This window comes from Gigantopelta aegis, chromosome 3, assembly GCF_016097555.1.
Source record: "Gigantopelta aegis isolate Gae_Host chromosome 3, Gae_host_genome, whole genome shotgun sequence".
In the NCBI taxonomy this organism is placed as follows: Eukaryota; Metazoa; Mollusca; class Gastropoda; order Neomphalida; family Peltospiridae; genus Gigantopelta; species Gigantopelta aegis.
This window is the reverse complement of record NC_054701.1, coordinates 58383510-58411017: the sequence shown is the minus strand read 5'-3', so window position 1 is coordinate 58411017 and position 27508 is coordinate 58383510. Positions and strand designations below refer to the sequence as shown.

General features: G+C 41.8%; 2 protein-coding genes across 2 annotated transcripts in view; both read right to left on the bottom strand.

Moving 5' to 3' along the window:
- Positions 1 to 134: 134 nt before the first annotated feature.
- LOC121368319 (serine/arginine repetitive matrix protein 1-like) lies at positions 135 to 4626 on the bottom strand. The gene has a single exon (XM_041493000.1). The coding sequence runs from the start codon at positions 3039 to 3041 to the stop codon at positions 1239 to 1241; it is 1803 nt and encodes a 600-aa protein (XP_041348934.1). The 5' UTR covers positions 3042 to 4626; the 3' UTR covers positions 135 to 1238.
- Positions 4627 to 5341: 715 nt separating this feature from the next.
- LOC121368318 overlaps positions 5342 to 27508 on the bottom strand; it is a 56312-nt gene continuing 34145 nt past the window's right edge. Inside the window, exon 2 of the mRNA XM_041492999.1 lies at positions 5342 to 6956. Within this exon, the coding sequence (XP_041348933.1) occupies positions 5437 to 6888 (1452 nt within the window). The 5' untranslated portion in view covers positions 6889 to 6956 and the 3' untranslated portion in view covers positions 5342 to 5436. The remainder of the gene's footprint in view (positions 6957 to 27508) is intronic.

Below are 27508 nucleotides of genomic sequence, written 5' to 3'. Positions count from 1 at the left end.
ATAGCCTATGATTAATTAATCAATGTGCTCCAGTGATGTCGTTAAACAAAACAAACTTTCACTTTAATTATGTATGTGTATATATATATATATATATATATATATATATATATATGTGTGTGTGTGTGTGTGTGTGTGTGTGTAAGCATGCGTGTGGGTGTCTGTGTGTGTGTGTGTGTGTGTGTGTGTGTGTGTGTGTGTGTGTTTGTGTACAGTTATAAAAACAAATTCTTTTCAGTTTCAAGCGGAGATAATAACACAATTAACAACTCAAGATGGAGAGGGGTGTGGCTTGTGAATATAACCTTGAGGAATTGTTTTCAAATTGACTAAAATATATTTGAGTGTTGAACATGATATAAATAGCATTAGTAGTATTACAACAACATCACATACACTTAGATTAATAATAGCTGTCACTCAGGCTAAGATTAACAGGTTTGCACCAATGATAAAACTAAATTCGTACACGGGATATTTCTTGTTAAAATGAATACGAAAAAAGAGCGTAATCATGTGCGTTATGAAAAAACATTGTGTCGATCCCCTATACAAATATCTACCTTAAATTATGCAGCAATTCACTTTTAACCTTGTAAAATACAAAATAAAACTAAATATCCATTAACAATAATATTTATAAGAATGGAACGTTGGATTATGTATATAGATCTGTACGAGTAGCAAGACTATTAAATGCATACACAACATTAATAGATGAATATTCATTATCCGGCTGGCTGACTGGTCTACGCCCGACCTTTTCCATCTCTTTACTTTCCTGTGAAGGTTTAGCGTAATATTCGTTAAAATACTTTGCCAACCTGTCCAACGGAAAAGGCCACGGCTTGCTGGTCTCAAACATGTGATCCCTTTCCAACGACCGAGAACGACGGAGCGAGTGGTGAGAATACGCGAACGAGACACCTGAGGTAATTGGTAACACACATCTGAGCAGGTGACCTTTCTAGCAGCCCCGCGGGTCACGTCAGTGACGAGAGAGTTACTTCACAAAGTAAATGTGTTTGAAGAGCTCTAGGCCACGTCTAAACATTAGAACAAAATGCAATTCTCATTCACGGAAATTCCAGACAGGGCCATAAGCAAAACCCTTTTTTATTATTATTAATTTTTTTTTTAGTACTGATAAACCACAAACTGCATAGTTGTTGTTGTTAGAACATACACATCCTTTATTAATCCATGTTAGAAATACATCTTACATCTTCGCGTTATGTTTAATACAGATTGAACTCTCCTTCCCCATCCCTGCCCCTGCTAGCCATGTGTTCGTTCAGCGAGTAGGCCGAGTGAGATTCGTCCACCGTCCCATAACGTCCTTCTTTGGCAAGACTGCTAGAAAACGCTCTCTCATTTTTGTGTTGGTTTTCGAACCTTCTGAAGTCTCGGGGGATCCTGTGACTAGTTTTGTCCATCATGTTGGCTGGTATCTCGGACTGGTATCCAATGCTGTCCGTTGATATGTCACTCGGGGCGCCGTACACACGCCGTTTAGACTTTTTGTCTTTCTTATTCTTGCGGCCTTTCTTCTTGTCAGGTTTCTTCCCTCGATCAGTTGGCGGCGGCATCGACCTGGGTCTGGTCGCGTAGAAAGGCATGTAAGAGTATCTGTTGGGCGGGTACACGTAGTAGTCGTAGGGGTGCATAGGGTGCGGGTAGAACGGCCCCGGCGGCATTGGACGTTGTCGTAGCTCGAACTGCTCGCGTCTGCTGATCCGCGTTCGTGGAAATCCGGTCTTGCCTTCGTAGTCTGTCGGAGGTGTTCGTGGTCGGGAACTCACCTCGCTGGAGGCGTCGGCGTCGCCGTTCATCGTCCGCTTCGCGAACGTCTCGTCGTGTCCGTTCCTCGGCGGCGAAAACGACCTAGAAGAGTGCGACCCCGACGATGCTGACCCACGGCGACGGTGCGACCTCCTCACCACGTACGGCTGGTCGACGTACACCGGCGGCGGCGGCATGAACACGAACGGGTCCTGGGGTCGTGGAACCATCCTGGGGCGCATCATCGGCGGCGGCGGCGAGAAGAACCTAGGTCTCACTGCAGCCACAGGCGGCGGAGGGGCGTGCTGCATCGGAGGGGTGACCACCCTGACGGGTATGGTGACGGGCCGTGGAGGTGGAGGTGGGAGTGTCATGGTGGCGCTCATGGGAACCGATGCCACGGTGGGGGCCCTGCTTTGGGTAGACAGCCGCGGACCGAGAGTTGCCGCTCTGAACATTGGGTGGGTCACGGGAGTCGAAGAGGCTGCCTGCAGTCTTTCTGGTTCCGGGTCAGACAGTTTTTCCACATTGTATTTCTTAACCTGCTGTGGCTTGGTGCTGTAGAAGTACCCGTGCTGAGGTGGATTGCCAAAGAACTCAGGAGCAGCGCCGTTGTGATACTCGCCTTGCACCAGGCGAACAGAGTATTCGTGTGAAGGGGTAGACCGCGGGGTGGTGTTTTCTGAATGTGGCGCACTCTCCAGCCCCATGGAGCGTGTCTGCGTTACGGGTACCTGGTGCTGCAGCACCGATCCATTGAGTTTTCCTTTTGAAAGTCTGTCGGCCATAGATGTTGCCCGGACAAGGTCCAGGGCATCCTTGGCCGCACCGCACACAAAGCCGTGACATTCGAGTACCCTCTTACCTGTAGTTCTGCGAGTTATTGCCGTGAATATAGCGGGCCTCTTGGCATTGGAGCCGCCCGCAGCCGGCGAACTTAGAGAAACAAACTTTGCGACTCTTTCTGCGGTGGCAGTGTTTATGGTAGTGATACACCTGACCGCGGCACACAATGTCAAAGACGTAATGGGAAACCATATTATCGTCCCGGGTTCGTTCTCATACTGAAGCTGTAGCCCGCTGGGCAGAATGGTGAGAAAGGACATAATTCCCTCAAGATTCGAGTCATCGTTGGCCGGGTAGCGTTCTCGTAGCGGCTGCTGTATGGCGTCCAAGCCATCTGAAGTCTCGAGCGGAACAGAACTTCCAATGTACAACACACGCCGCTTTAACATGGCCTCTTCCTTCTCCTGAACCATGGTGGATTTGTTTTTGGTTTTTTACGTCCACTAATTGTAAATCTGTCTGTTTGTCTTCACACAACAACAACAACAACAACACCACAGACGGAACACGACCGGCAACACCCGATCCACTGAAACTGTGACGTTATCCACAACGCGCTTGGCTGTCAAGCAGCACTGCTCGCGGTATTCCTTCTGACCTCATGTGCCATTTGTGTAAGGGGAGTAGCTAGATTTGTGATCACCGAGTGTGACGTCGTGGTGCTGGCCACATTCCCTTAGCAGACGTGACTCATTTAAACTTCTTCCCAAACAAACTTCGGATCGGGCCGGCCAACCTTTTGTTACAATAAACAGAAGAAAAAACCAAAACAACACCGTCCAGTACTGAATGAACGTCTTCGGCCAAACTACGCCTCCTCGTTGGCTGGTTGTTCCCGAAAACACGCTGGTGTTTAAGAGCTGGTGTCTCTCTCTCTCTCTCTCTCTCTAGCTCTCAACAGGCTCTAAAGCTACCCGGTCTCGCTCGCCAACTGTAAAGCTCCGTGTTCACAATGCATGACTTAATAAATATCCCTCAGCCATTCAGAACCGGTTTTCGCCCCGTCCTATTTCGGTCTTCAGAAATGCGACTCGCTCGGTATGCGCGCTGACCCGCTGGTTTTCTTTACACATGACATTAAAACACTTTCAAAACACTCGCTGGCTTGGACGGCTCACAACTCATCGGTTGTACTAACTTGCTGTGCAGTTATGCCACTTAAAATTCGGTTTATTATTACTATAAGTCAAACACATTATACGAACCGCAATAGACACATGTGCACGAAGTAAAACGAAAAAGTTCCTCCTCCATGGCGACACGGGTTTTTAACTTGTGCTACGGTCATTATTAAACCGTAGAATATACACAGCTCATTCAACCACTTGCCACACATGAAGATAAAAGTAATCAATAGTGTTAACAGTCTGCATTGGTCGGTCAAATTCAATAACTTCTGAACAATTGAACAGAATGCATTATGCTCATTTTTCTCACGCTGACGTCAGGTAAAATTTAATAATGATGGTGATTACAAACAGATGTCGTGTGAGCGCTCTCTACCAGACCACCTGTATCACAAACACTGCAACATATAGACCAGCGCGAGCACTCTCTACCAGACCACCTGTACCACATGTACTGCAACATATACACCATTTCTGCTTTATTTCCCCATGTGTTGGCAGACAAAAACGTCATCAGCGTTTACATCCTTGTTCTTGTTCCGTCTTAGTACAGGTATGTGAGAGCGTATTAAAGCACGTTCATAAAATGGCTTTCGTTGAGTCGAGTACAGCCGTGTGTTCAAATACATGTATACACGTTTTTTTTTCACCTTTAATATTTACACGCATAATACCATTACACTAGGAAACTAAACCATCATATAATACCAAGGTAAATAGAATTCTACGAGAATCTATATATCTGTTATAAATAATACACCACATGCATTTATAATAATTATCAATAATAATATAGTGATGTATGTATACCAATACACGTATATAGCATTTATAATGGTCAGTACACTGCACAATAAACCCCAGGCAGGGGAATCCGCTAGCAGTAGATTAATGTGTAGATGACACCAACAATATTGTTGTAAAAACCCCCATCCCAAAACAACCGCAGCCCACCCCAAAAAAACACAAAAAACAACAACAAAACACACCCTCCCCTAAACAAAAATCCCAACCTGTTGCAAAATAGCACTGTGACAAATGCAAGGGTCACTTTCTAATGTGTCCCAAATAAACATTAAAAATAATGTTTAGATTAATTGTGAGACGGATTCCCCGTGTAAAAGTTTACGCGACACACACACACACACACACACACACACACACACACACACAGGTAGACGAAGAGCATTGCCAGTCATTTACTGGCTATCGCGAAGCTGGTAAACTGGCCTTGTTTGTTCGTCCGTACGCGGCTTGACTGCAGATTAAAAGCAAATAGACTTGGGAATTAAACATCTCTCTCGCACACGCCTTAGGGCCCGAAACCGTTCTGCTGTATACAGAAACACGGAAAACTGTTCAATAAAGCAGTTGCTCCATTCAAATATGTGTCCGATTAATGAACTCCATTTTTTTTGGTTGTTGTATATACACACATACATACATACAAAAAAACCCTCATTTATTATGTTTATCTGATTTTACATTATATATATATATATATATATATATATATATATATATATATATATATATATATATATATATATATATATATATATATATGCATAAAGTTAAATCGCAGTCACAACCGTTTGGATGTAGTCTTTTGATTATGCTTTTTTTGTGTGTGTCAGTATTTAATTTCTCAAGTGATTTGTCGCTTTGTTAAATGTTCAAATCACAGAGGAGCTTCGTGCTGCCTCCTGGACGGATTGTGGACCGCCAGAGGCTTGGCTCCAGAAATGATGTACATGCTTCTGGGTCTGACCTTTCGAGAAACCAGCGGCTGTCCAATGACGTAGGGGTCCCTTATCCTGCCCGAGTACGTGTGCTCTATGGGACGTTCGATCGACGTCGGCACACCCACGCTCGACATTGGTCTCCGTCGCAAGGATCTCGATTTCTCGTCCGACGGCGTCGACGGGGGTGGGCGGTCGTACTTGATATGTAAACTGTCTCGCCCGTTGGTGGAAGTCTGCATCGTGTAGGCAGCTCGGGCCGGGCCGGTGTGTATCTGGAGTGGCTGAGACACGGGCACGCTGACCACCCGACCATTAACCACCGCCCTCAGTTCCTGTCTGTTGGAGTGGCCGTTGCTGTTGTTGTTGTTGTTGACCTTGACGTAACGGCCTTCGTTACGCAGGGCAGCAGCCATCGCGGACGTCGTCGCGTTGTTGTAGTAGTGGTGGTTGTGATGGGAGCGTCCACTCCGCAAGTGGGGCGCGGTCTGCACGCCGAAGTTCCTGTAGTCTGGCACAATGGCGTGGGCCACACCCTCTCTGTCTGTGTAGATGGTATTGTTGTTACTTTCGATGTGCATCACCGACTTGTCGCTGTCGTTGCTGTGCACCTGTTTGGCTGCTCTGAGGTGCTCCTCGGCGCTGATGCCAGTGGACTTCTCCAGCAGGTACTTGACCTCACGCAGTTCCTGCGACAGATAATCCAGCTCCTCCTTGAACGAGGACACGTCCGAGATCTCCGACATCGTGTCTCCATCGTCGTGCAAGTGCGTCTGCACGCCAATGTTCTGTAGTGATTTCCCTTTGAAAAATAACTTTTCACCCTTCGTCACTGACTCTACTTCCGCCGAGATGGGATCCACGTCGTCGTGGTGGTCTGGAGGGTAGCCACGTAACGCGTCGCCGTTCGGCTGCACTCCGTTTGTTGGTTTGTTGGCCACGATGTCCAGCATCTGTCGCGGAGTGCTCTTAGAACTGTTGGCTCTCAGGGTCCAGTTCCCGTCGTCTCTCTTCATCATCCTCATGTCGTCGCCTCGGATGGATTTAAATGCTTTCACCAGCTCTCCGGCATCCACGGCGGTGAGGCACCTGAATGCGAGGACGTTGTATTTGTGGACGGTGTCTCTGATGATGCACAGAAGGCAGTTGGGGTTGTGTTTGTTCACAGTCATGAAATACATACTTTCAATGGGAATAGAGTCAATCTTGGTGGACACCTGGAATACGGAAGGTTTGGAAATAAGCAATCCTTCTGACGTCAGTCGTAGTTTCACCCTGCGCCCTTTGTCCGCCGAGGATCGCTTAACCACCTCTTTGATGATATTGTCCGTAACCACGTCATCCTTCCACATGCCTATGAAGTAGGCGTCTTTCTTAGCTTTACCCGACATCTTGCACGTTTATTGGAGCCTACTTGTTGATCACACCAAACCTAGTAGTTCTTCACCGAGCCATGTCCCTGTAAGACACAAAATATATTCATAATTAGTGTGAGTACTCATAAAGTGAATAGAGTTTGTGTCGGGGTGTCAATGAATAATAAGTAATTAAAATTGTTTATGCGTGTACATACGGCAACCTTTTAACACAGTTCGGAATGATCGTGACCTTACATCAGGGTACATTAAAGGGACATTCCTGAGTTTGCTTCATTGTAAGATGTTTCCGACTCATAAAATATTTCTACGATTAAACTTGCATATTAAATATATTTTCTTGTTTAGAGTATCAGTGTCTGTATATTCAATGTGTTTTCTGGTCGTTTTAATATTTGTAAGAAGCCCAAACTGGATTTTGTCTTTAAATAATGTCGTACGTACGAAAAAACTATATTTTAGGAAATAAAATTAAATTTACCTAGTACAAATATTAGAACGATCAGAAATACGTTTAATATAAAGCCACTAATATTTTATGCAGAAAAATATATTTGATTTGTAATTACAACCGTTAAAAAGTCTCTGTTAGTCGATAACATCTTAAAAATTGCAGCAAACGCAAGGATGTCCCTTTAACACAGTTCGGAATGATCGTAACCTTACATCAGGGTACATTAAGCATGGGCGTACATAGGATTTTGAAAAAGGGAGTTCCAATACATAGGATTTTGAAAAGGGGGCTTCCAAAATAGATTGCAGAGATATTGGGCATATATTTCTATGTTGAGTAAATATAATAATGTCAGATATCAATGTCAGATATATTAAATTATAAAAAAGCGATTTCGGGGGGGGGGGGGGGGGCTGGCGGGGTTCGTACCATCGACCCCCCCTATGTATGCCCATGATTACGGTAAGATTGTGGACACTTGAAGGACTCATCTACTGGACACTCATGCCAACCATAAAAAGCGAAACTGTTCTTGTAAAGAATCACGAGGTAATTAGAAAATCTGTCACCAAGTTACAAATGACCTTTCCTTTTCCCATGGGGTCACAGTTATGAAGGCGTGCACTTAAAAGGTTCACGTGCAGCTGAAACCTATAATTTTATGAATCTAAAATTTAAAGACAATTAGAAACTTTACAACCGAACAGTAATCGAGTTCTAAGTGGCCGTGACATACATTGTGGGTACATCCATATTAAATTGGAAAGCCACCCAATTCCACGATAAAGAGTTTAAACACGGGGATCTAGTAATTAGTGGATGTGACCATAATATGAAATTGCCAGTTCTGTAACCTGGCTTTAATTTTATGTTGACAAACCACGTTATTCTGATGATTTGCGGTTCGCTTTTCATACAAGCCAAAACCCAGCTTCTAAGATCTGGGTGGCATTTTGTTGAAAGAAAACACCGAGTCTTTACTCTGTTGACATGTCCGAATATATACTCTAGAGGTTTCTTTCAGGTTTTTCCTTTCAATATGTTTTTTGAATTGTGCATAATACACATACACATGTAACTGTATTTATACCTAGAACACACATTATATATAGTATGATGTATGACTGTTTACACACGCGTCCTACGTTACCGGTAACAGTTGCGCCAGTGCATTCAAACTGTTGTATAGCATTGATGACCGAGTCGTTTCCATATCTACGGGTAAACGCAATATTTGCATTTGATTTCAATATTTAGTTAGGGAATGAAACTCGTACAATCATAGCGAACATCAAATATTATCTATCGTGCACAGTGTAAACAGAAAGCTTTTGATAATAAATAAACTAAGACTCCGAACATCTGGCATGTTTGTGTCACCTTACACGCCCCATCTCCCCTTCCCCCTTCCCCACCCATCTATTAATAATTATTATACCTCATTCGGCACACTAGAGTTAAAGTTTGCTTTCTGTAGTGACACCTCTTGTGATGTATTAATCATCGACAACTGTATTTGGGAATTCTGATGTAGTCTTGGAGGAAACCCGCTACATTTTTCCGTTGGTAACAAATGGTCTTTTAGGGGGCGGGACGTAGCTCAGTGGTACAGCGCTCGCTTGCTGCGCGGTCGGTCTGGGATCGATCCCCGTCGGTGGGCCCATTGGGCTATCTTTCGTTCCAGCCAGTGCACACAACTTGTATATCAAAGGTCGTGGTATGTGCTATTCTGTCTGTGGGATGGTGCATATAAAAAAATCCCTTGCTGCTAATCGAAAAGAGTAGCCCATGAAGTGGCGACAGCGGGTTTCCTCTCAATATCTGTATGGTCATTAACCATATGTCCGACGCCATATAACCGTAAATAAAATGCGTTGAGTGCGTCGTTAAATAAAACATTTCCTTTCATTTCCTTTCCAAACGGTCTTCTATATATATATATATATATATATATATATATATATATATATATATATATATATATATATATATATATTCCCACAGTCAGGACAGCACATACCACGACCCTTGCTATACCAGTCGTGGGGCACTGGGAGAATGGGTCCACAAAGTGAGTTCGATCCCCTAAATACCTCAGACGAGCGCTCTACCGACCAACATTGTGTTCTGCTGTTTGGTTACCTTGGGTACTAAAAACCGATTTAAAACAAAGAAAATGCTGGGGTTGTTGATAAAGAGTGATTGATTGATTGATTGATTGATTGGTTGATTGATTTCAGTCCATCAATTAATCATTCAATAATTCAACTATTACTGAATTATTCAATTATTAATTCATTGTTTCTTTAACCACAATTTTTGTTTTTATTTTCAAATTTATATTCGTGCTTACGCCAGTGGTTGGAGCCGGTATTGAGATACGAACCCAGCCCCTACAAGCCAATGGCTTGGCCAGGCTAGTCAGACATTTGAGAATAAGTTGTGTACACAAACAGAACACCCACCTGTCACCTTTGCCCAGCGGTAAGGTTAGCTGTAGTTTAATTAGCTAAATAACTTACCTGCAATTCAGTTTGATATTTTTTCTTTTGTTGAAGTAAATAATTTACGGTTGGTGGTGGTTGGGTGGTTTTTGTTTGTTGATTTTTTTGTTTGTTTGTTTGTTGTTGTTGTTTGTTGTTTTGGGTTTTTTGTTTGTTTGTTGTTGGGGTGTTGTTGTTTTTTGGGGGGGGGGGGGGTGTTTAGGTGTTTTTTAACTGGTTTTATTATCGCATTATACAGTTTTTTAAAAATCAGTAATGAAACACTTTCTATGATTATCCGTACATCTTTCTTTGACTTCATGGTTTATCATCAACACAATGTAGAGTTTCCGAGAAAGCGAGAGCAGATGGTATGAACCATCATCGTATAAGTTTCTCTTTATTACTGCTAGTGGGATAATGAACGTCACCTGTAATCAGTACACAGACACATGTAACACAATCGAGTAAAACCTTTCAGAAAAGAAATATCTGCTACAAAACAATCGATATGCGAACCTAAATACCTATCGAAGCAGGAGCTATAGAACAAGCTACAAGCACTTCTAATCACCACACTCGCTCAGGCTGACATAGACGAGAAGCTATACCCACGACAGGCGTACTTATTAAACTGGCTCTGATTAGCAACAACAACGACAATAACATCTTTATTTAAACTCAGATCAGTGGCGTAGGGAGGGTGACGGGGCGGGGGACTTTCACTTTTTAGAAAATTGTATTTAAATTTTATAAAATAATACATACATACATACATACATACATACATACATACATACATGCATGCACGCACACACACACACACGCGCGCGTGCGCGCGCGTGCATGCATGCATGCATACATACATACATACTTCGATAGCTCAGAGCGTATTGTGGTTAGTCTTGCAATTTGCGAGCGAATCGGTGCCACAGGTTCGAGTCCCAGCAACGGCATGGGACAATTTTTGAGGCCAGAAAGGATTTAATTATCCCCTGCGCCAGTGCGTTAATATCTATGTATGTAATAGTCAACCTCGACATACATACAATATATATATATTCATACATCAATACATACATACATACATGCATACATCCATACAGACAAACATGCATACATACTTACATACATATATATACATACATACATATATACATACATAGTGTGGGTTCCCTCCCCCCCTCCCCCCATATGGGTTCCCCCAAATATAAAATCCTAGCTACACCAGTGACTCAGATCACATAAAACGATATATTTGAGCAAATACAATATATATGTAATAAATAAATAAATAAATAAATAAATAAATAAGTGGATTAGTGTGGGGATTTAAGTGTTTTAGAAATAATTGAGAAATTTACAAATATTTACAAAATGGATACGAAAATAAATCAGAATGTCTTAACTAAAACAATTTCTGTTTCTGCTACTGCTATACCCAAGTTTAGCACACATGGTTAAAGACGACGACGACGACAACGACGACGACGACGACAACAACAACAACAACAACAACAAAAAAACCGCTTACGGTTGCTTCTGATAGTGAAATACTTGTAATAGCCAGACAGGTTCATAGTTGGTAGACATTCCCCACTTTCAAGGGAAAGAACTCCTTCAGTACAAATGTCTGCTGAGCCCAGTACAATACATGATGATAATTATTATTATAGTATTCACAATGGGGCTTCTATTTATTACAGATTGCTAATGTCAATCATGATAAGCATATAGACGACGTGTAAGGAGACCTGTCAGCAAGGGACGTACCTAGTCCCCCCCCCCCCCCCCCCCCCCCCCCCCCCCCCCCCCCCCCCGCCGCCCCACGAACAACACCCGTTTAGTTTACCAGTAGTCTAGTGTTTGTGTATGTAGGTAACACCCTGCATCAAAAAGGGTTGTTTTGTTTAACGACACAACTAGAGCATATTGATTTATTAATCATTGTCTATTGGATGTCAAATATATGGTAATTTTGACACAGTCATAGAGAGGAAACCCGCTATATGTTTTCATTAGTAGCAAGGGATCTTTTACATGCACCATCCCACAAGCAGGATAGCACATACACGACCTTTGATATACCGGTCGTGGTGCACTGGCTGGAACGAGAAATAGCCCAATGGTCCCACCGACGTGGATCGATCCCAATTCGACCGCGCATCAAGCGAGTGCTTTACCACTGGGCTACGTCCCACCCCAGACCATGTATCAGTGTGTTCTGATACACCAGTAGAGGACATTTACAAAGGAGTCATTTACCAGAGCTTTCCGAACAGATTCGTGGCAACATGCGTTACGGTCTCCCGACCAACACCCCGGGGGCTACTATGTTAACTTCAGTGAACAATATCTCTCGGGTAATTGTTTTTGTCGCAGCTATGTATGTATATAGACAAAGATCATATAGACAAAAAAAATCAACATAATATATGTACATGTACTACTATATTTAGGAGACATATATAATCTATAAATGTGCCTGGTGCATTCTGTACGAGGTTTGTTTATGCAATTAACCATTTCGTCAGTTCTTCTTCTTCTTCTTCTTTTTCTCCTCCCTCTCTCTCTCTCTCTCTCTCTCTCTCTCTCTCTCTTCTTCTCTCTCTCTGCCTCTTTTTTCTTCTCCTTCTCTCTCTCTCTCTCTCTCTCTGCCTCTGTTTTCCTCTCTCTCTCTCTCTCTCTCTCTCTCTCTCTCTTCTTCTCTCTCTCTGCCTCTTTTTTCTTTCTCTCTCTCTCTCTCTCTCTCTCTCTTTCTCTCTGCCTCTTTCCTCTCTCTCTCTCTCTCTCTTTCTCTCTCTCTCTCTCTCTCTCTCTCTCTCTCTCTCTCTCTCTCTCTCTCTCTCTCTCTCTCTCTCTCTCTCTCTCTCACACACACACACACTATCTCACAGTATTACGGTATTAAATTTATAATTGGTTTTACTACATGAAATCTCCTTTTATAAACTATATATCTTAATCTTACCTCCTTCGACTAAATGATTTATACCTAGCTTGTTTTTAAAAATATTAGTGGTACTTTGAATAATAATAAATAAAAAAAACCTGTGCCTTTCTTTGCATTCCCCTAACACCAAACAGGTCACCGGCCTCGGTGGCGTCGTGGTTAGGCCATCGGACTACAGGCTGATAGGTACTGGGTTCGGATCCCAGTCGAGGCATGGGGTTTTTAATCCAGATACCGACTCCAAACCCTGAGTGAGTGCTCCGCAAGGCTCAATGGGTAGGTGTAAACCACTTGCACCGACCAGTGATCCATAACTGGTTCAACAAAGGCCATAGTTTGTGCTATCCTGCAAATAAAATATCCCTTGCTGCTAATCGGAAAGAGTAGCCCATGTAGTGGCGACAGCGGGTTTCCTCTCAAAATCTGTGTGGTCCTTGACCATATGTCTGACGCCATATAACCGTAAATAAAATTTCTTTTTTTCCAAACAGGTCACGCAGTAACATTGTTCATACATGTGTGAACAAGAAGCATTCAACCATTCACAAAATGAAGCCAGGGGGTTTATACTACTGAACATTCCCAAAAAGAAATGAATAACAATTTCCTTATCCTTACTACAAATAATTGTAGGCTCTCGTTGAAGTATTGCATTACGTTTTCTATACCGCGCCGTTTTAAAGGTAAAGCTCTCTTGCAGGTAAACATTCCTTCCATTGTGAGGGTTTGTGTCTGCGATAGACGAGTTTGAAGGTCACACACGTAGTTATGAATACGTGTATCACTGGCATGGTTCGAAATAAACTGTGGCGTAATGAGCGTATTGACGCACGTGTTGTAACGATTTCACACGTGACTGACATTGTGACAGTTGTGACATCATACCTCTATCATATGTCAGTGCTTTATTGTTCACTGTTGCAACTTTGCCTCACTAATGTGCTGACGGAATTGTTATATGTGTGCGAAAGAAAGAAATGTTTTATTTAACGACGCACTCAACACATTTTATTTACGGTTATATGGCGTCAGACATATGGTTAAGGACCACACAGATTTTGAGAGGAAACCCGCTGTCGCCACTACATGGGCTACTCTTCCGATTAGCAGCAAGGGATCTTTTATTTGCGCTTCCCACAGGCAGGATAGCACAAACCATGGCCTTTGTTGAACCAGTTATGGATCACTGGTCGGTGCAAATGGTTTACACCTACCCATTGAGACTTGCGGAGCACTCACTCAGGGTTTGGAGTCGGTATCTGGATTAAGAATCCCATGCCTCGACTGGGATCCGAACCCAGTACCTACCAGCCTGTAGACCGATGGCCTGCCACGACGCCACCGAGGCCGGTATATGTGTGCGATTTGTCAACTACACAAAACATGATCTTATATTATCTTTAGATACATAGGTTGGTAACTAGTTTTACGTGCTCATACTACTAGGGTTTAGAACACGCCCATCCCGAGTCCGACCTCCGATAAAATCGAGGGCCTGATTAGGGACAAGACTTACATACTTAATGGATAATTTTAAATAATGATTAAGTCCCAAAATTAAATGGGGGAGATATATAATTGAATCTTTGTCACCGGCTATGAGAGAGCGACCTAAACTACTTTAAAAAAAAGAAGATCCTTTGTCTAAAATACAGAACATTACATGTAACGGTGGTAACCCCCATACCTAGCAAATAACACCGTGTTTTATGCGCCAATGCATATCTTGAATAATTCTAAATAATACATAATGGGCCTGTTGGAAAAGAAATGTCGGTTAATTTAAAAGAGCGATCCAGTTTACAATTTAGGGCGGAATTTAGCTCAGTCGGTTGAGTGCTCGCTTGAGGTGCTTGCGTCGCAGGATCGAACCATCTCTGTGGATTCATTCAGCTGATTGGTTTTTGTCTCGTTCCAACCAGTGCACCACAACTGGACAAAAACCGAGGTATGTGCTTTCCTGTCTGTGGGAAAGTGCATATAAAAGATCCGTTGCTGCATTAGAAACAAATGTAGCGGGTTTCCTCTGATGACTGCGTGTTAGAATTATTAAATGTTTGACATCCAGTAGCCGATGATTAATTAATCAATGTGCTCCAGTGGTGTCGTTAAATAACACAAACTTTACAATTTACATATCTCAATAACCAATGCATTTCTTTTTGTGTTTGTTTTTGTTTTACTACACCACTAGAGCACAATGATTAATTAATCATCGGCTATAATATGTCAAACATTTGGTAATTTGGAAACCTGCTACATTTTTCCTAATGCAGTGAAGGATCTTTTATATTCACTTTCCCACAGACAGGAAAGCACATTCCACGGCCTTTGACCAGTTATGGTGCACTGGTTGGAATGAGAAAACCCCCAATCAGCTGAATGGGATCCACCGAGGTGGTTCGATCCTGCAATGCAAGCACGTCAAGCGGCCCCAATGTATTTTTAGACATAATATTGTGTTGTAGTATCTTAGTATTTGATTTTGTCTAAACTAATTTCGAATTTATTATTTCTTCCTACACCCAAAGAAATTTGAAATAATCTTACAAAAACCCCTAAAACATGTTAAAGTAAGGTAGTGCTTACTCCCCCCCCCCCCCCCCCCCCCCCCCAAAAAAAAAAAAAAAAACCCACACACAAAAAACACAACAAAAAAACCCCCGTAAAAAGCAGGATGCGTGTTTCTTTTGTTGTGAAACAAACGGAAGTCTTGCTAGGGCTGAAAACTCAGGAAAGTCCCTTTAACATTTTTACAAGAGTCGTCAAGACTCGCAGACAAACAGTTTGATTGCGTCGGAGAAATGTGTCTAAAACGAAGAGTAAAAATGTATATATTATGCAGACTGACTGACGTTTCATCCGCACTTTAGACCATACACTGTAACGCTGATGTAGGTTGATGGATCTGATAACAGACCAGACCTGCAATAAATCGCGACCCTAGACCATAAAACCGCGATCAATTTCCAGCTGACACCTACCCACAAAGATATTCTACCAGATACTCACCTCACCGACACTCATAACTATTCCAAAGATAGAATCTATTTTCTTTGAAAAATATCCCAAAACAAAAGAGAATGTCTGAGAAATAATAATTAGCTTATATAATTAATCTGGGACTAGTCTTACATATACGACTTGCCATGGAAAACACTAGATTAAAATCCCGATAACGTTACGCTACAAAATTTAATTAAACCTGATTTATTTCACGCTGGGACGACGACGTCAGCAAATGCATCGATCTTTTGTTATTATTGGAAAATCTACAATCGATAAGTGCGAGTCGTCTGCCATCGTGACACCCACAGAGCTAGGTCTTCTGGAATGAAAGGGAACCACAATTTTAACAGGGATTTCCACTTAAGTCTTTACACAAAAATAAAGACTCTCTTTTTAAAAAATCGTAATATGTTAAAGACACAAACCCCCAAACAACAGAACTGATGACAACAGCTCGTAATATGTAAAAAGGAAAACAACATAACACGTTATTATTAAATGCATCTATTGTGGAAAAAAACCCCACACACCCATGAACTGAAAATAAATAAATAAAAACAAAGCAACAACAACAGCAACAACGACACAAAAACCCATACACACACACCACAACAACCATCCGCAAAACACCCACAACCCCATAACCCCCAAACCCCACAAAAAACCCTCCTCAAAACCTAAACAACAACAACAAAACAAAACATTTGAAAAAAAAGAAAAAGAAAGAAGGAAGGAAAACAAACAAAAACATAACAACAACAACAACAACAACAACAACAACTCAACTTGGAACATAATCTCATTAGATACGAGCTAGGCAATATTTATGCTTCATTCATGACCTTTTTTTGTAGGAAAGACCGGCCTCGGTGGCGTCGTGGTAGGCCATCGGTCTACAGGCTGGTAGGTACTGGGTTCGGATCCCAGTCGAGGATTGGGATTTTTAATCCAGATACTGACTCCAAACCCTGAGTGAGTGCTCCTCAAGGCTCAATGGGTAGGTGTAAACCACTTGCACCGACCAATGATCCATAACTGGTTCAACAAAGGCCATGGTTTGTGCTATCCTGCCTGTTGGAAGCGCAAATAAAAGATCCCTTACTGCCAATCTAATTAAAATTAGCTCCACTATTACATGTGGATCTAAAGACAGCCAGTTGGAGCTCATGTCCACCAATCAAAACCTTACTTGCAGAATCCTGCCAGTGATTTAAAACTAACAACACTGTGTAGTCCCCAATGTCCAGGTAACATTTCGTCTGTAAATAATAATTTAAATATTGACCAATCACACTTCGCCTTTTATAACGTTATTTGGGAGCATACAAATTCTAAAAATATCGGGCGAGTCTATTTTAGTGGCCGCAGTACAGCGAACCATACCAATACGTACGGGGTGGGTTATCAGTCTTCAATTTTACATTAAAAATTATTTATTTATTTATAAAATAAATAAAAAACTAAATCATGTCTTCAGTTTTACATTACAAATTATTTATTTTATAAAATAAAACATGTTTTAAGGCATTCGTAATTCACACTAAACATGTCGTATACCCTCAGGATAATTCGGAATGTTTTCAAATTATTTTTAAATCACTGGCAGGATTTTGCAAGTAAGGTTTTGATTGGTGGTCATGAGCTCCAACTGGCTGTCTTTAGATCCACATGTAATAGTGGAGCCAATTTTAATTAGATTGCCTTACTGCTAATCGGAAAGAGTAGCCCATGTAATGGCGACAGCGGGTTTCCTCTCAAAATCTGTGTGGTCCTTAACCATATGTCTGACGCCATATAACCGTAAATAAAATGTGTTGAGTGCGCCGTTAAAACATTTTTTTTATTTTTTATTATTTACGAAACGTCAATACAGGGGCCTAATTCACTAAACTCTCGCAATTTTGCGATCTCGCAGTGCAATGCTAAAAGACTTGCGAACAGAATGCTTTGTTCACTAACAGAAAGAAAGAAAGAAATGTTTTATTTAATGACGCACCACTCAACACATTTTATTTACGGTTATATGGCGTCAGACATATGGTTAAGGACCACACAGATTTTGAGAGGAAACCTGCTGTCGCCACTACATGGGCCACTCTTCTGAGTAGCAGCAAGGGATCTTTTATTTGCGCTTCCCACAAGCAGGATAGCACAAACCATGGCCTTTGTTGAACCAGTTATGGATCACTGGTCGGTGCAAGTGGTTTACACCTACCCATTGAGCCTTGCGGAGCACTCACTCAGGGTTTGGAGTCGGTATGTGGATTAAAAATCCCATGCCTCGACTGGGATCCGAACCCAGTACCTACCAGTCTGTAGACCGATGGCCTGCCACGACGCCACCGAGGCCGGTTTGTTGACTTACAGAGCCTAAGAGACCTTTGTGAATTAGGCCCCTGATTCTAAAAACTTATAAAAGTACCTGCATGTCTATTCATATTGATGTTCAGTGATGCACCCAACCACAGTTCTCTTTTCAAAAACTGAATGACTAAAGATACAGTATCCATTTCAATAAAGGAAGGAAGGAAATGGTTTATTTAACGACGCACTCAACACATTGTATTTACAGTTGTATGGCGTGGGGCATATGGTTAAGGACCACACAGATATTGAGGGAGCAATTCCTCACCCGCTGTCGCCACTTCATGGGCTAATCTTTTCGATTAACAGCAAGGGATCTTTTCTATGCACTAGCCCATAGACAGGATAGTACACACCACGGCCTTTGATGTACCAGTCGTGGTGCACTTGCTGAAGCGAGAAATAGCCCAGTGGGCCCACTGACGGGGATCGATCCCAAACAGACCGCGATCAAACGAGCGCTTTACCGCTAGGTCACGTCTCACCCACTCCCTCCCCCGTCCATTTTAATGTACACTGCTCTTTATGAAAACATCTGCTCGTGCCAGTACGACTGCATCAAAATCATTTTGTTTACCAACGTTTCACACATAGGCGTACAGGCTCCTATTTTTGTAAGGGGACCAGGCCGATTTTTGCCAGAATTTTAATGTTTTATTTAACGACGCACTCAACACATTTTATTTAGGGTTATTTGGCATCAGACATATGGTTAAGGACCACACAGGTATTGCGAGAGGAAACCCGCTGTCCCCACTTCATGGGCTACTCTTTTCGATTAGCAGCAAGGAATCTTTTATATGCACCATCCCATAGACAGGGTGGTACATACCACAGCCTTTGATACACCAGTCGTGGTGCACTGGCTGGAATGTTTGCCCGAATTCAATGAAAATGCCCGAATCTGAATAACAACAATTTATTTGTATTAGCAATACAGCCGAACAACTAAATAGGGTAGCAAACAAATGAATGTATGCATTTGTACACGCGTTACAACCAATATTGTGGGTAAAATGATGGAATTATATGGTGAAAAAAAGGGTTCAGGCCGGCTCATTTTCCACGAATGTCACTATCGTTTTGAAGTAAAAAAGTTTGTTTTATTTAACGACGCCTCTAGAGCACATTGATTTTTTTTTGATCTCATCATCGGCTATTGGAAGTCAAACATATGGCCATTCTGACATATTTCTTTAGAGGAAACCCGCTGCCGCCACATATGCTACTCTTTCCGATAAGCAGACAGGATAGCACATGCCACGGCCTTTGATGAACTGCAAATGGGTCTACTGAGAAGGATCGATCCGAACTTGATGATCTACTCCTGCACTGTGGGGGGGGGGGGGGGGGGGGGGCATAACATATATAAAAACAACAGAAACGACTCTACACGCTGTTCTGAGAATCATAGACATCCTGGAGTGATGGTGGTTGTGGTGGTGGTTGTGGTGATGGTGGGTGGGTGGGTGTGGGTGGGGGTTAGAGGGCACTAGGCCAAACTCTGAAGATTATACAGTGACCGCCAGTCGCTACAATATACAATGAGTAGTTGCTGAGACTGGTGAGGTGGCACGCACAGTATTATAATTAGGTCCTAGTGACCTACTTTTCAAAACTGAGTAAATTTCAAAAGAACCGGTGTACCGATGTACCGATTCCAATTTAGTTTTTCTGCGTGGTTTTCCGATCTGGATCCACAGTGAAGGGTTAATTAATATACACGTGTACATTTAAATATCTCACCCGACCCAGATGCTGACATTCTTCCGACGCTGTGCTATTTTGCTTTCACCGAATCTTTTAAAAAAACTTATAAAAAGTAACCGCAAGTCTATTCACATTAATGCTCAGTAATGCATCCAACAACAGTTCACTATTCAAAAACTGACTGACAAAAGATAAGTATCCATTTTAAAGTACACCGCTCTTTACGAAAATATCGTATCAACACTGCTCGTCTCATTACCAAAACGTGTGTGTATGTGTGGGGCGCGTGGGTAATAATTCATAATCATAAATATTATTGGTACTAAATCTTAAGATGAATTTTACTTGTAGAATGCAGGTAATTGCATTTTAGGATATCTAGTTTTCAAAAGTTTACGGGGGAGCATACCTCCGAACCCCTTAGAAACTTTGCTTTGTGCTCTCGATCTTAGTCACCCCCCCCCCCCCCCTCCATGTCTACTTGTTTCCGCCGTACCTGGCTAATAATTCTTTAATTCTTTTAAACAAAGAGAATTATTTAAAAATAACATTGTATGCATAATATATACTCGGTAGGTACGTTTCATTCGTGCTCTATAGTGTCTCCTAGTGACACCCAAGGAAAGCGGATGCTACTAATTTCGAAAGTGGGGAAGGGTAGAGTAAGGGGCACTGGTCCCCAACTGTGAAGATAATACACTGGCCCATCAAGCTGAAAGGCGTATTACTATTACATATACACCCCCCCCCCCCCCCCCCCACACACACAGTCTTAAATGCTGGCCTCTTCCGACGCTGTGGTATTTGGGTTTCACCGAAGCTTTAAAGAGACAAACCCTAGTTTTAACCCGTGAAACGCATCACTAAGTTTAGTTAATCTACAAACCTGTAACACATTTGGATAAAGTTACAACTGAGTGAAACATGAGTCTGTGACTTTGAAATGGTAAAATACCCTCTAAAATAGACTAAACCTCGACTCCATATCTGTTACTTCTCAGACGCACGTGCGTTTTTAAAAATATGACAAATACATTTTATGATATTAAAAACACCGGGATGACCAAAACACTTCGAATGTACGGAAACTGATAATCTGAACCATAAAATCTAAGTAAAGTATGATTTCAGTTGTCACAAACGACTATAATAGTAAAAAATATGTCTTAGTGTTAAAAAACTAGGGTATGTCCCTTTAAGCTAGATCTACTCTTCACTGCCGAGTAGTTGACTCGCCCAGTCCTGCTTCTGTTCAAACCTGATCCTCATATTTCAGTCAATTCAGTAAGATTTGAACACAGTTCATATTCAATTTTAGTGCGCGTTCGTTCAAATCATTTTGGTTTACCTAATAAAAAAATATAATAAAAAATGTAATTTCAGTTTCGCATGAGGTCGGCAAGCAAAGTGTGAATTGACCTTTAGACAACAGTGCTAAACCACAAGAACACCAGATTCTCTTTTGGTGATGTGTGGGATCTTTACAAATACACTGGACAACAAAAGAAACGCGAATATATATTTCAGCCGTAACATTATTAAATTTTGATTTTGTAAAGAAGGGAAGGAAGGAACTGTTTTATTTAACGACGCACACAACACATTTTATTTACGGTTATATGGCTGTCGCCGCTTCATGGGCTACTATTTTCGATTAGCAGCAAGGGATCTTTTATATGCACCATCCCACAGACAGGGTAGTACATACCACGGCCTTTGATATACCAGTCGTGGTGCACTGGCTAGAACGAGAATTAGCCCAATGGGCCCATTGACGGGGATCGATCCCAGACCGACCGCGCATCGAGCGGGTGCTTTACCACTGGGCTACGTCCCGTCCTGTTTATTGTAAAGAAGGGATTAACATATGTTGAGTTTCAGGATAATTCCATGTTGGTATACAGTTTATCGGTTCACAGAATTGAGTGTTTGTAATCAAGTAAACCTGTTCTAACTACAAACTGACCATGACTCTTGAGTTGCGTTTCTTTTCGTCTTCAGTATATTTAATCGGCTGCGTTAAACTTGGTTATGCCCGTCACGTAAAAACGTGTAATATACGTGAGCGTCGCTTTAATAACCAGGCTGTAATGCATTATATGCATTTTGATTTCAGTTTTAATGCTTTTGCATTGTACATAAAACTGCCAACGGCAATAAAAGTGAAAACAGCCACGTATTAAAACTATTTAAAAGACGTTCTGGTACACCTACTAGATTATTATAGTCCGTCCGTCCCATCATTCTATAAACAAAATTCTTTTGTAAATATTTCAGTTTGCTTTGACTTAAGAAGACAAGTAAAAGTTTTTTTGGAAAAAAAAAAAAAAAATACTTGTAGTAAATTCCATAATATGAAAAAAAAAGGCGTTCCCCGAGGGGCGGACTATAGATCCCAATTCTTGTAAAGGTGGGTAAGTTTGTGTAGGAGGTTAGCGACAGTATAATAATTATACTGACACAAATTATGTGTCTACTGTCACCACCTGCAGCTGCTCGCCACCTTCGCTAATCGCCCTTTGCTTCCAGTATACACCCCCCCCCCCCCCCCCAACTAGGGACAGTAGTCAGTGCCATACTAGTTTGTCCACTGCTTCCGCTAACCGCCCACTCTCATAGGCGTACGGGCTCCCGTTTTTTTGTTTTGTTTTTCCGCGAGCTGATTTTTGCCCGAATTAAACAAAAGTACTCGAATCTGGTTTACAACGTTTGCATTACTGCCAAACAGCTATATAGGGTTGCAAACGAATCGCCACGCATTTGCATATAGATTACAGCTATTACTGTGTGGGTAGAATAATGTAAACACATGATGAAAAGTGTTCAGGCCAGCTCATTTTGCTAGAATTTCTCTATTATTTTTGGCCGAATTTAAGGATTTTCTCCAGGGGCCTAATTCACAAAGGTCTCTTAGACACTGCTAGACAACAAAGCATCCTCTTTGCAAGTCTTTTAGCATTGCACTGCGAGCCGCAAAGTTGCGAGAGTTTAGTGAATTAGGCCACTGGGCCCCGTTCCACGAAGCGATCTTAGCCCTAAGATCACGGTAACTGCACAGCTAACATATGCCCCGTGTCTTGTACGCTTATGCCCACTCCCATCTCCTGTAATAGCTCATTGCTTCTCATAGGTTCCCAAATGTTCACCTAGTTTCCCATACCTCCCAATAAGAGCCCGTGGCTTGCATTGATTAGCCGCCGACCGCTTCCACAAAATGTTCGCCACTTCCGTATGTTCCCTCTGCCTCCACCAATCATTCATGAACACAACAGTACATGCTTCGCAAACCAAAATCTTAAATTTCGTGGTCGTCATGGTAACACAAATAGCAAAAACAAAAGAGTTTTGATTTGCGACACTACTATAGCACATTGATTTATTAATCATCGGCTATTGAGTGTCAAACATAAGATCAGTTTGACACAGTCATAGAGAAGAAACCCGCTACATTTGTTCCATTAGTAGCAAGGCATCTTTTATATGCACCATCTCACAGACAGGATAACACATACCACAACCTTTGATATACCAGTCGTGGTGCACTGACTGGAACGAGAAATAGCCTAATGGGCACACAGACGGGGATCGATCACAGACCGACCGCGCATCAGGTGTGCGCCACAAATAACAAGTAAGAAAGGCAAATATTTATACACCCCCCTCCCCCACCCCCACCCCCCACCCCGAAAATTAGCGGTTAAGTCCAAGATGTTTTAATATTTTTAATAATTTTGCCGAAATATAATGGTTGCCTTCGGTTTCAACATAAAGAAAGAAAATCCTTACATGTACAAAGAACAACCGTTACTGGTCTTCGTAGCGGTGTGGCTAACCGTTTGTTTTGTTTATTGACAACACTAGAGAACATTGATTTATTAATCATCGGCTATTTGGATGTCTAACATTGGGTAATTCTGGCATATAGTCTTAGAGAGGAAACGGGGGCCTGATGTGGCCCAGTGGTAGAGTACTCGCCTGAGGCGTAGTTGGTCTAGGATCGATCCCCGTTGATGGGCCTATTGGACTATTTCTCGTTCCAGCCAGTGAACCATCAGAGGCCATGGTATGTGCTATCCTGTTTGTGGGATTGTGCATAGAGAAGATCCCGTGCAGCTAATGAGTTTTTTCTCTAAGACATTTGGTCAGACTTACCAAATGTTTGACATCAGATGACTAATAAATCAATGTGCTCTAGTAGTGTCGTTGGACAAAACAAAGAAACAAAATAGAGAGGAAACCGGCTAACTTATCGACCTCAAGACTGGTAAGTGCCGGGTTCGCATCCCGCCACCGACTGCAACCCGTGACGTGTTTTCACGGCTATATCTATTATAAGACCTTCAGACCGACTTCTTTCTCTCCAATAACGAACACCTAACATCTAAGCCTGTCCTAAACACACACCCCAGATATCTGAGATGTGTGCTCAAGACAGCGTGCTTGAACCATAAGTTAATATAGGCACAAATACAAGAACGTATGTGCTATGCGTCTTGATGGTAGTACTAAACCAAATAACTTCCGGCTGGGTGAAAGTTCGAGGTGCACCTAACTTTTGATAGAGACGTTAACTGCACAAGTCCTGTGATTGGTGATAAATGTCAGGGTGTTGGTGGTAAAAACAAATTAGTTTCATCTGGGCAAAAAATGTATGCAACATTATTTCATTTAGTACCACTGTGTCAAGTAGCCTTGTGCATGAAACATGTATGGGGTACCTGTTAAAAAAAAGTACTAAAATTTTGTGCGGAACTAGGGTAGTCATAGACTCTACGCGTTACCTCTGAAATGAACAGCTTAACCCCCATTTTTTTCCGAATCAATTTAAGGGTGAGGGGTGGTAGTATTTATATCCGTGGTGTTTCTTTCGATTGATACGCTGCAGGTTGGAGGTTTAGCCACATATGTTACTATTGTGGTCTATGAAATTTGATATGGTGGTATACACCCTATAATGTGGCCATCCACCAGTTCTACCGGTATTTTTGTTTTCTGGGCGTCACACAAACAGACAGGAAAAAGATACCTATAATTGTGCTGTACATGGCTTGTCACCAACGACGAGACTGGAAACCACCCGACATGTAACACATACACGCAAGCATTGCAAACTAAGTAGGGCAGTCGTACCAAGACAACCGAACCTTCTAGGTCACTGTGGTACAAGAGAAACAAGCCCCACGTTTTGTCGTCCGTCAAATACAGCATTTTTGGCAGGGTATTTAATTAATGAGGGACGGGGCAGATGTCTTACAGGAATTAGATAAACAACTATTTTTAGGTTTAAAATGTGCCCTTTTTGTTCATCTGGAGAAGATATTATATGTACTGACGTTAACCCCACCCCCAACTTTACAAGGCTTGAAATTGTATTATTGATAACCAACAAATGGTGGGATATGAAAGTAAACATCACAATGTACTTTGTGATATACATTCAAAGTGTTTGTAGATGGTTTCTAAATTTGTTCTTTTTTATTAACAACAATATTTAGCAAATTGTATGTATGTGAAGTTTGTTTTGGACGTCAGTACATGTGTCATAATTCCCTGATGGTTTTTTTTTTTTTTAACTGCCTCCCCCGCACTAGTTATTTTAAGATACGTAGGGCTTTGTTGATAACTTCAGTGTATTCTTTTTCTTATATAAAAAGAAATATTGATAATATGTCACAATGACCCTATAATGTAATTTAGTTTGACATGCTTTGTTACTTTTAGTTTGACATACTTTGTTACTTTGACCCCTGTGCGTGCTGTAACCTCACCGTGGTGCAGGGGTGTAACATTCTCTTTGAGAATGGCTAATACAGCACAAAATGTTAATTTTGAGTAAAAGTCAGTATCTATCTGTGATATTTGTATTTTAGTACAGTTCTTTACACTGTTTTTATTTAAATCTTGAATTTTTATATTGATGTTGATCATCACTTTATTTGTTTGCATTACCATAGCTTGACACCCAGTAGCCGATGTATTTTTCGTGCTGGGGTGTCGTTAAACATTCATTCATTCATTCATTCATTCATTCATTCATTCATTCGTTCATTCATTTGTTACTTTGTTACTTTGTTTAATTTTTCACTCAAAGTTACTTTAAAGTTCCTGCATTGTCTTGATCCTGAATAGGGGCGGAACGTAGCCCAGTGGTAAAGTGCTTGCTTGATGCGCGGCCGGTTTAAGATCGATCCACATTGGTGGGCCCATTGGGCTATTTCTCGTTCCAGCAAGTGCACCACGACTGGTATATCAAAGGCCGTGGTATGTGCTATCCATATAACAGATCCGTTGCAGGTAATCGGATAGAGTAACCCCTTGCAGCCGGTTTTCTCTCTCATGATCTACGAACCCTAACCCTAACCCTAACCTCGTATGTGTTCCGTATACCATATGTCCGACGCCTTCTAATCGTAATTAAAATGTGGTGACACGTGAGTCGTTTAATAAAACATTACTTAATGTTCTAAGGGCAGAACAGAAAATACAACTCTTCTTTCTGTATTTTATACAGAGTAGGGCAGCAGCCAGTAGTGGGATCGTTTCAAGGGAGTTGGTGAGGGATGCTATAAAATTAAAGTCAAATTTCGTTTTCTTTAACACCACTAGCTCACATTGATTTGTTAATCATCGGCTATTGGATGTCAAATAATTGGTAATTATTAAGTCTTAGAGAGGAAATCTGCTACATTATTCCATTAGTAGTAAGGGATTTTTTATGCACCATCCCATATACAGGATAGAACATACCACGGCCTTTGATATACCAACTGTGGTGCATTGTCTGGAACGAGAAAAAACGCAATGAGCCCACCGATGGGGATCGATCCTAGACCGATCGGGCATCAAGCGAGCCCTTTTCCACTGGTCTGCATCCCACCCCATGGACGCTATAAGTAACTTTACACATAACATGTGTTTGATTAAAATATACTTTATTAAACTTATGAGTATTTATTTTATTCAAGTATGTATGCGGTGAGTGCTAAAATACCTTACCCCTATATACATCTACACCGGCCTCGGTGGTATCGTAGTTAAGCCATAGGACATGAGGCTGGTAGTTACAGGGTTCGCAACCCGGTATCGGCTCCCACCCAGAGCGAGTTTTAACGACGTAATGGGTAGGTTTAATACCAGTACACCCTCTCTCTCTCTCTCTCTCTCTCTCTCTCTCTCTCTCTCTCTCTCTCTCTCTCTCACTAATCACTAACAACTAACTCACTGTCCTTGACAGACATCCCAGACAGCTGAGGTGTCTGGCCAGGACAGCGTGCTTGAACCTTAATTGGATATAAACACGAAAATAAGTTGACTATATATGAATACCCCTGTATTAATTTCTAGCCTGGGTCCTACACAATATTGTCAGTATTATAAGACAGATCTGAGGAATATTGAATTGCTACATAGTCTTCACCACAATCTAGCGGAACAACTCAGTCTTTAGATTTCCACGAGGCGCGAATATTAAATCCTATCAAAGCAATTTCATGATCACTATATAATGCCTTTGTATCCATTTTTAATAACAGCATATCTCGTATCACGTGAATTTCTGTCTGTTTAAGCTGGGGGTGTTAAAAGTATGTCAGAATGTCAGACAGTCTCATGTACCATGATAAACAAGTAAACAGTTGTATTAGTTTCTTTGCTTCAAAGGAT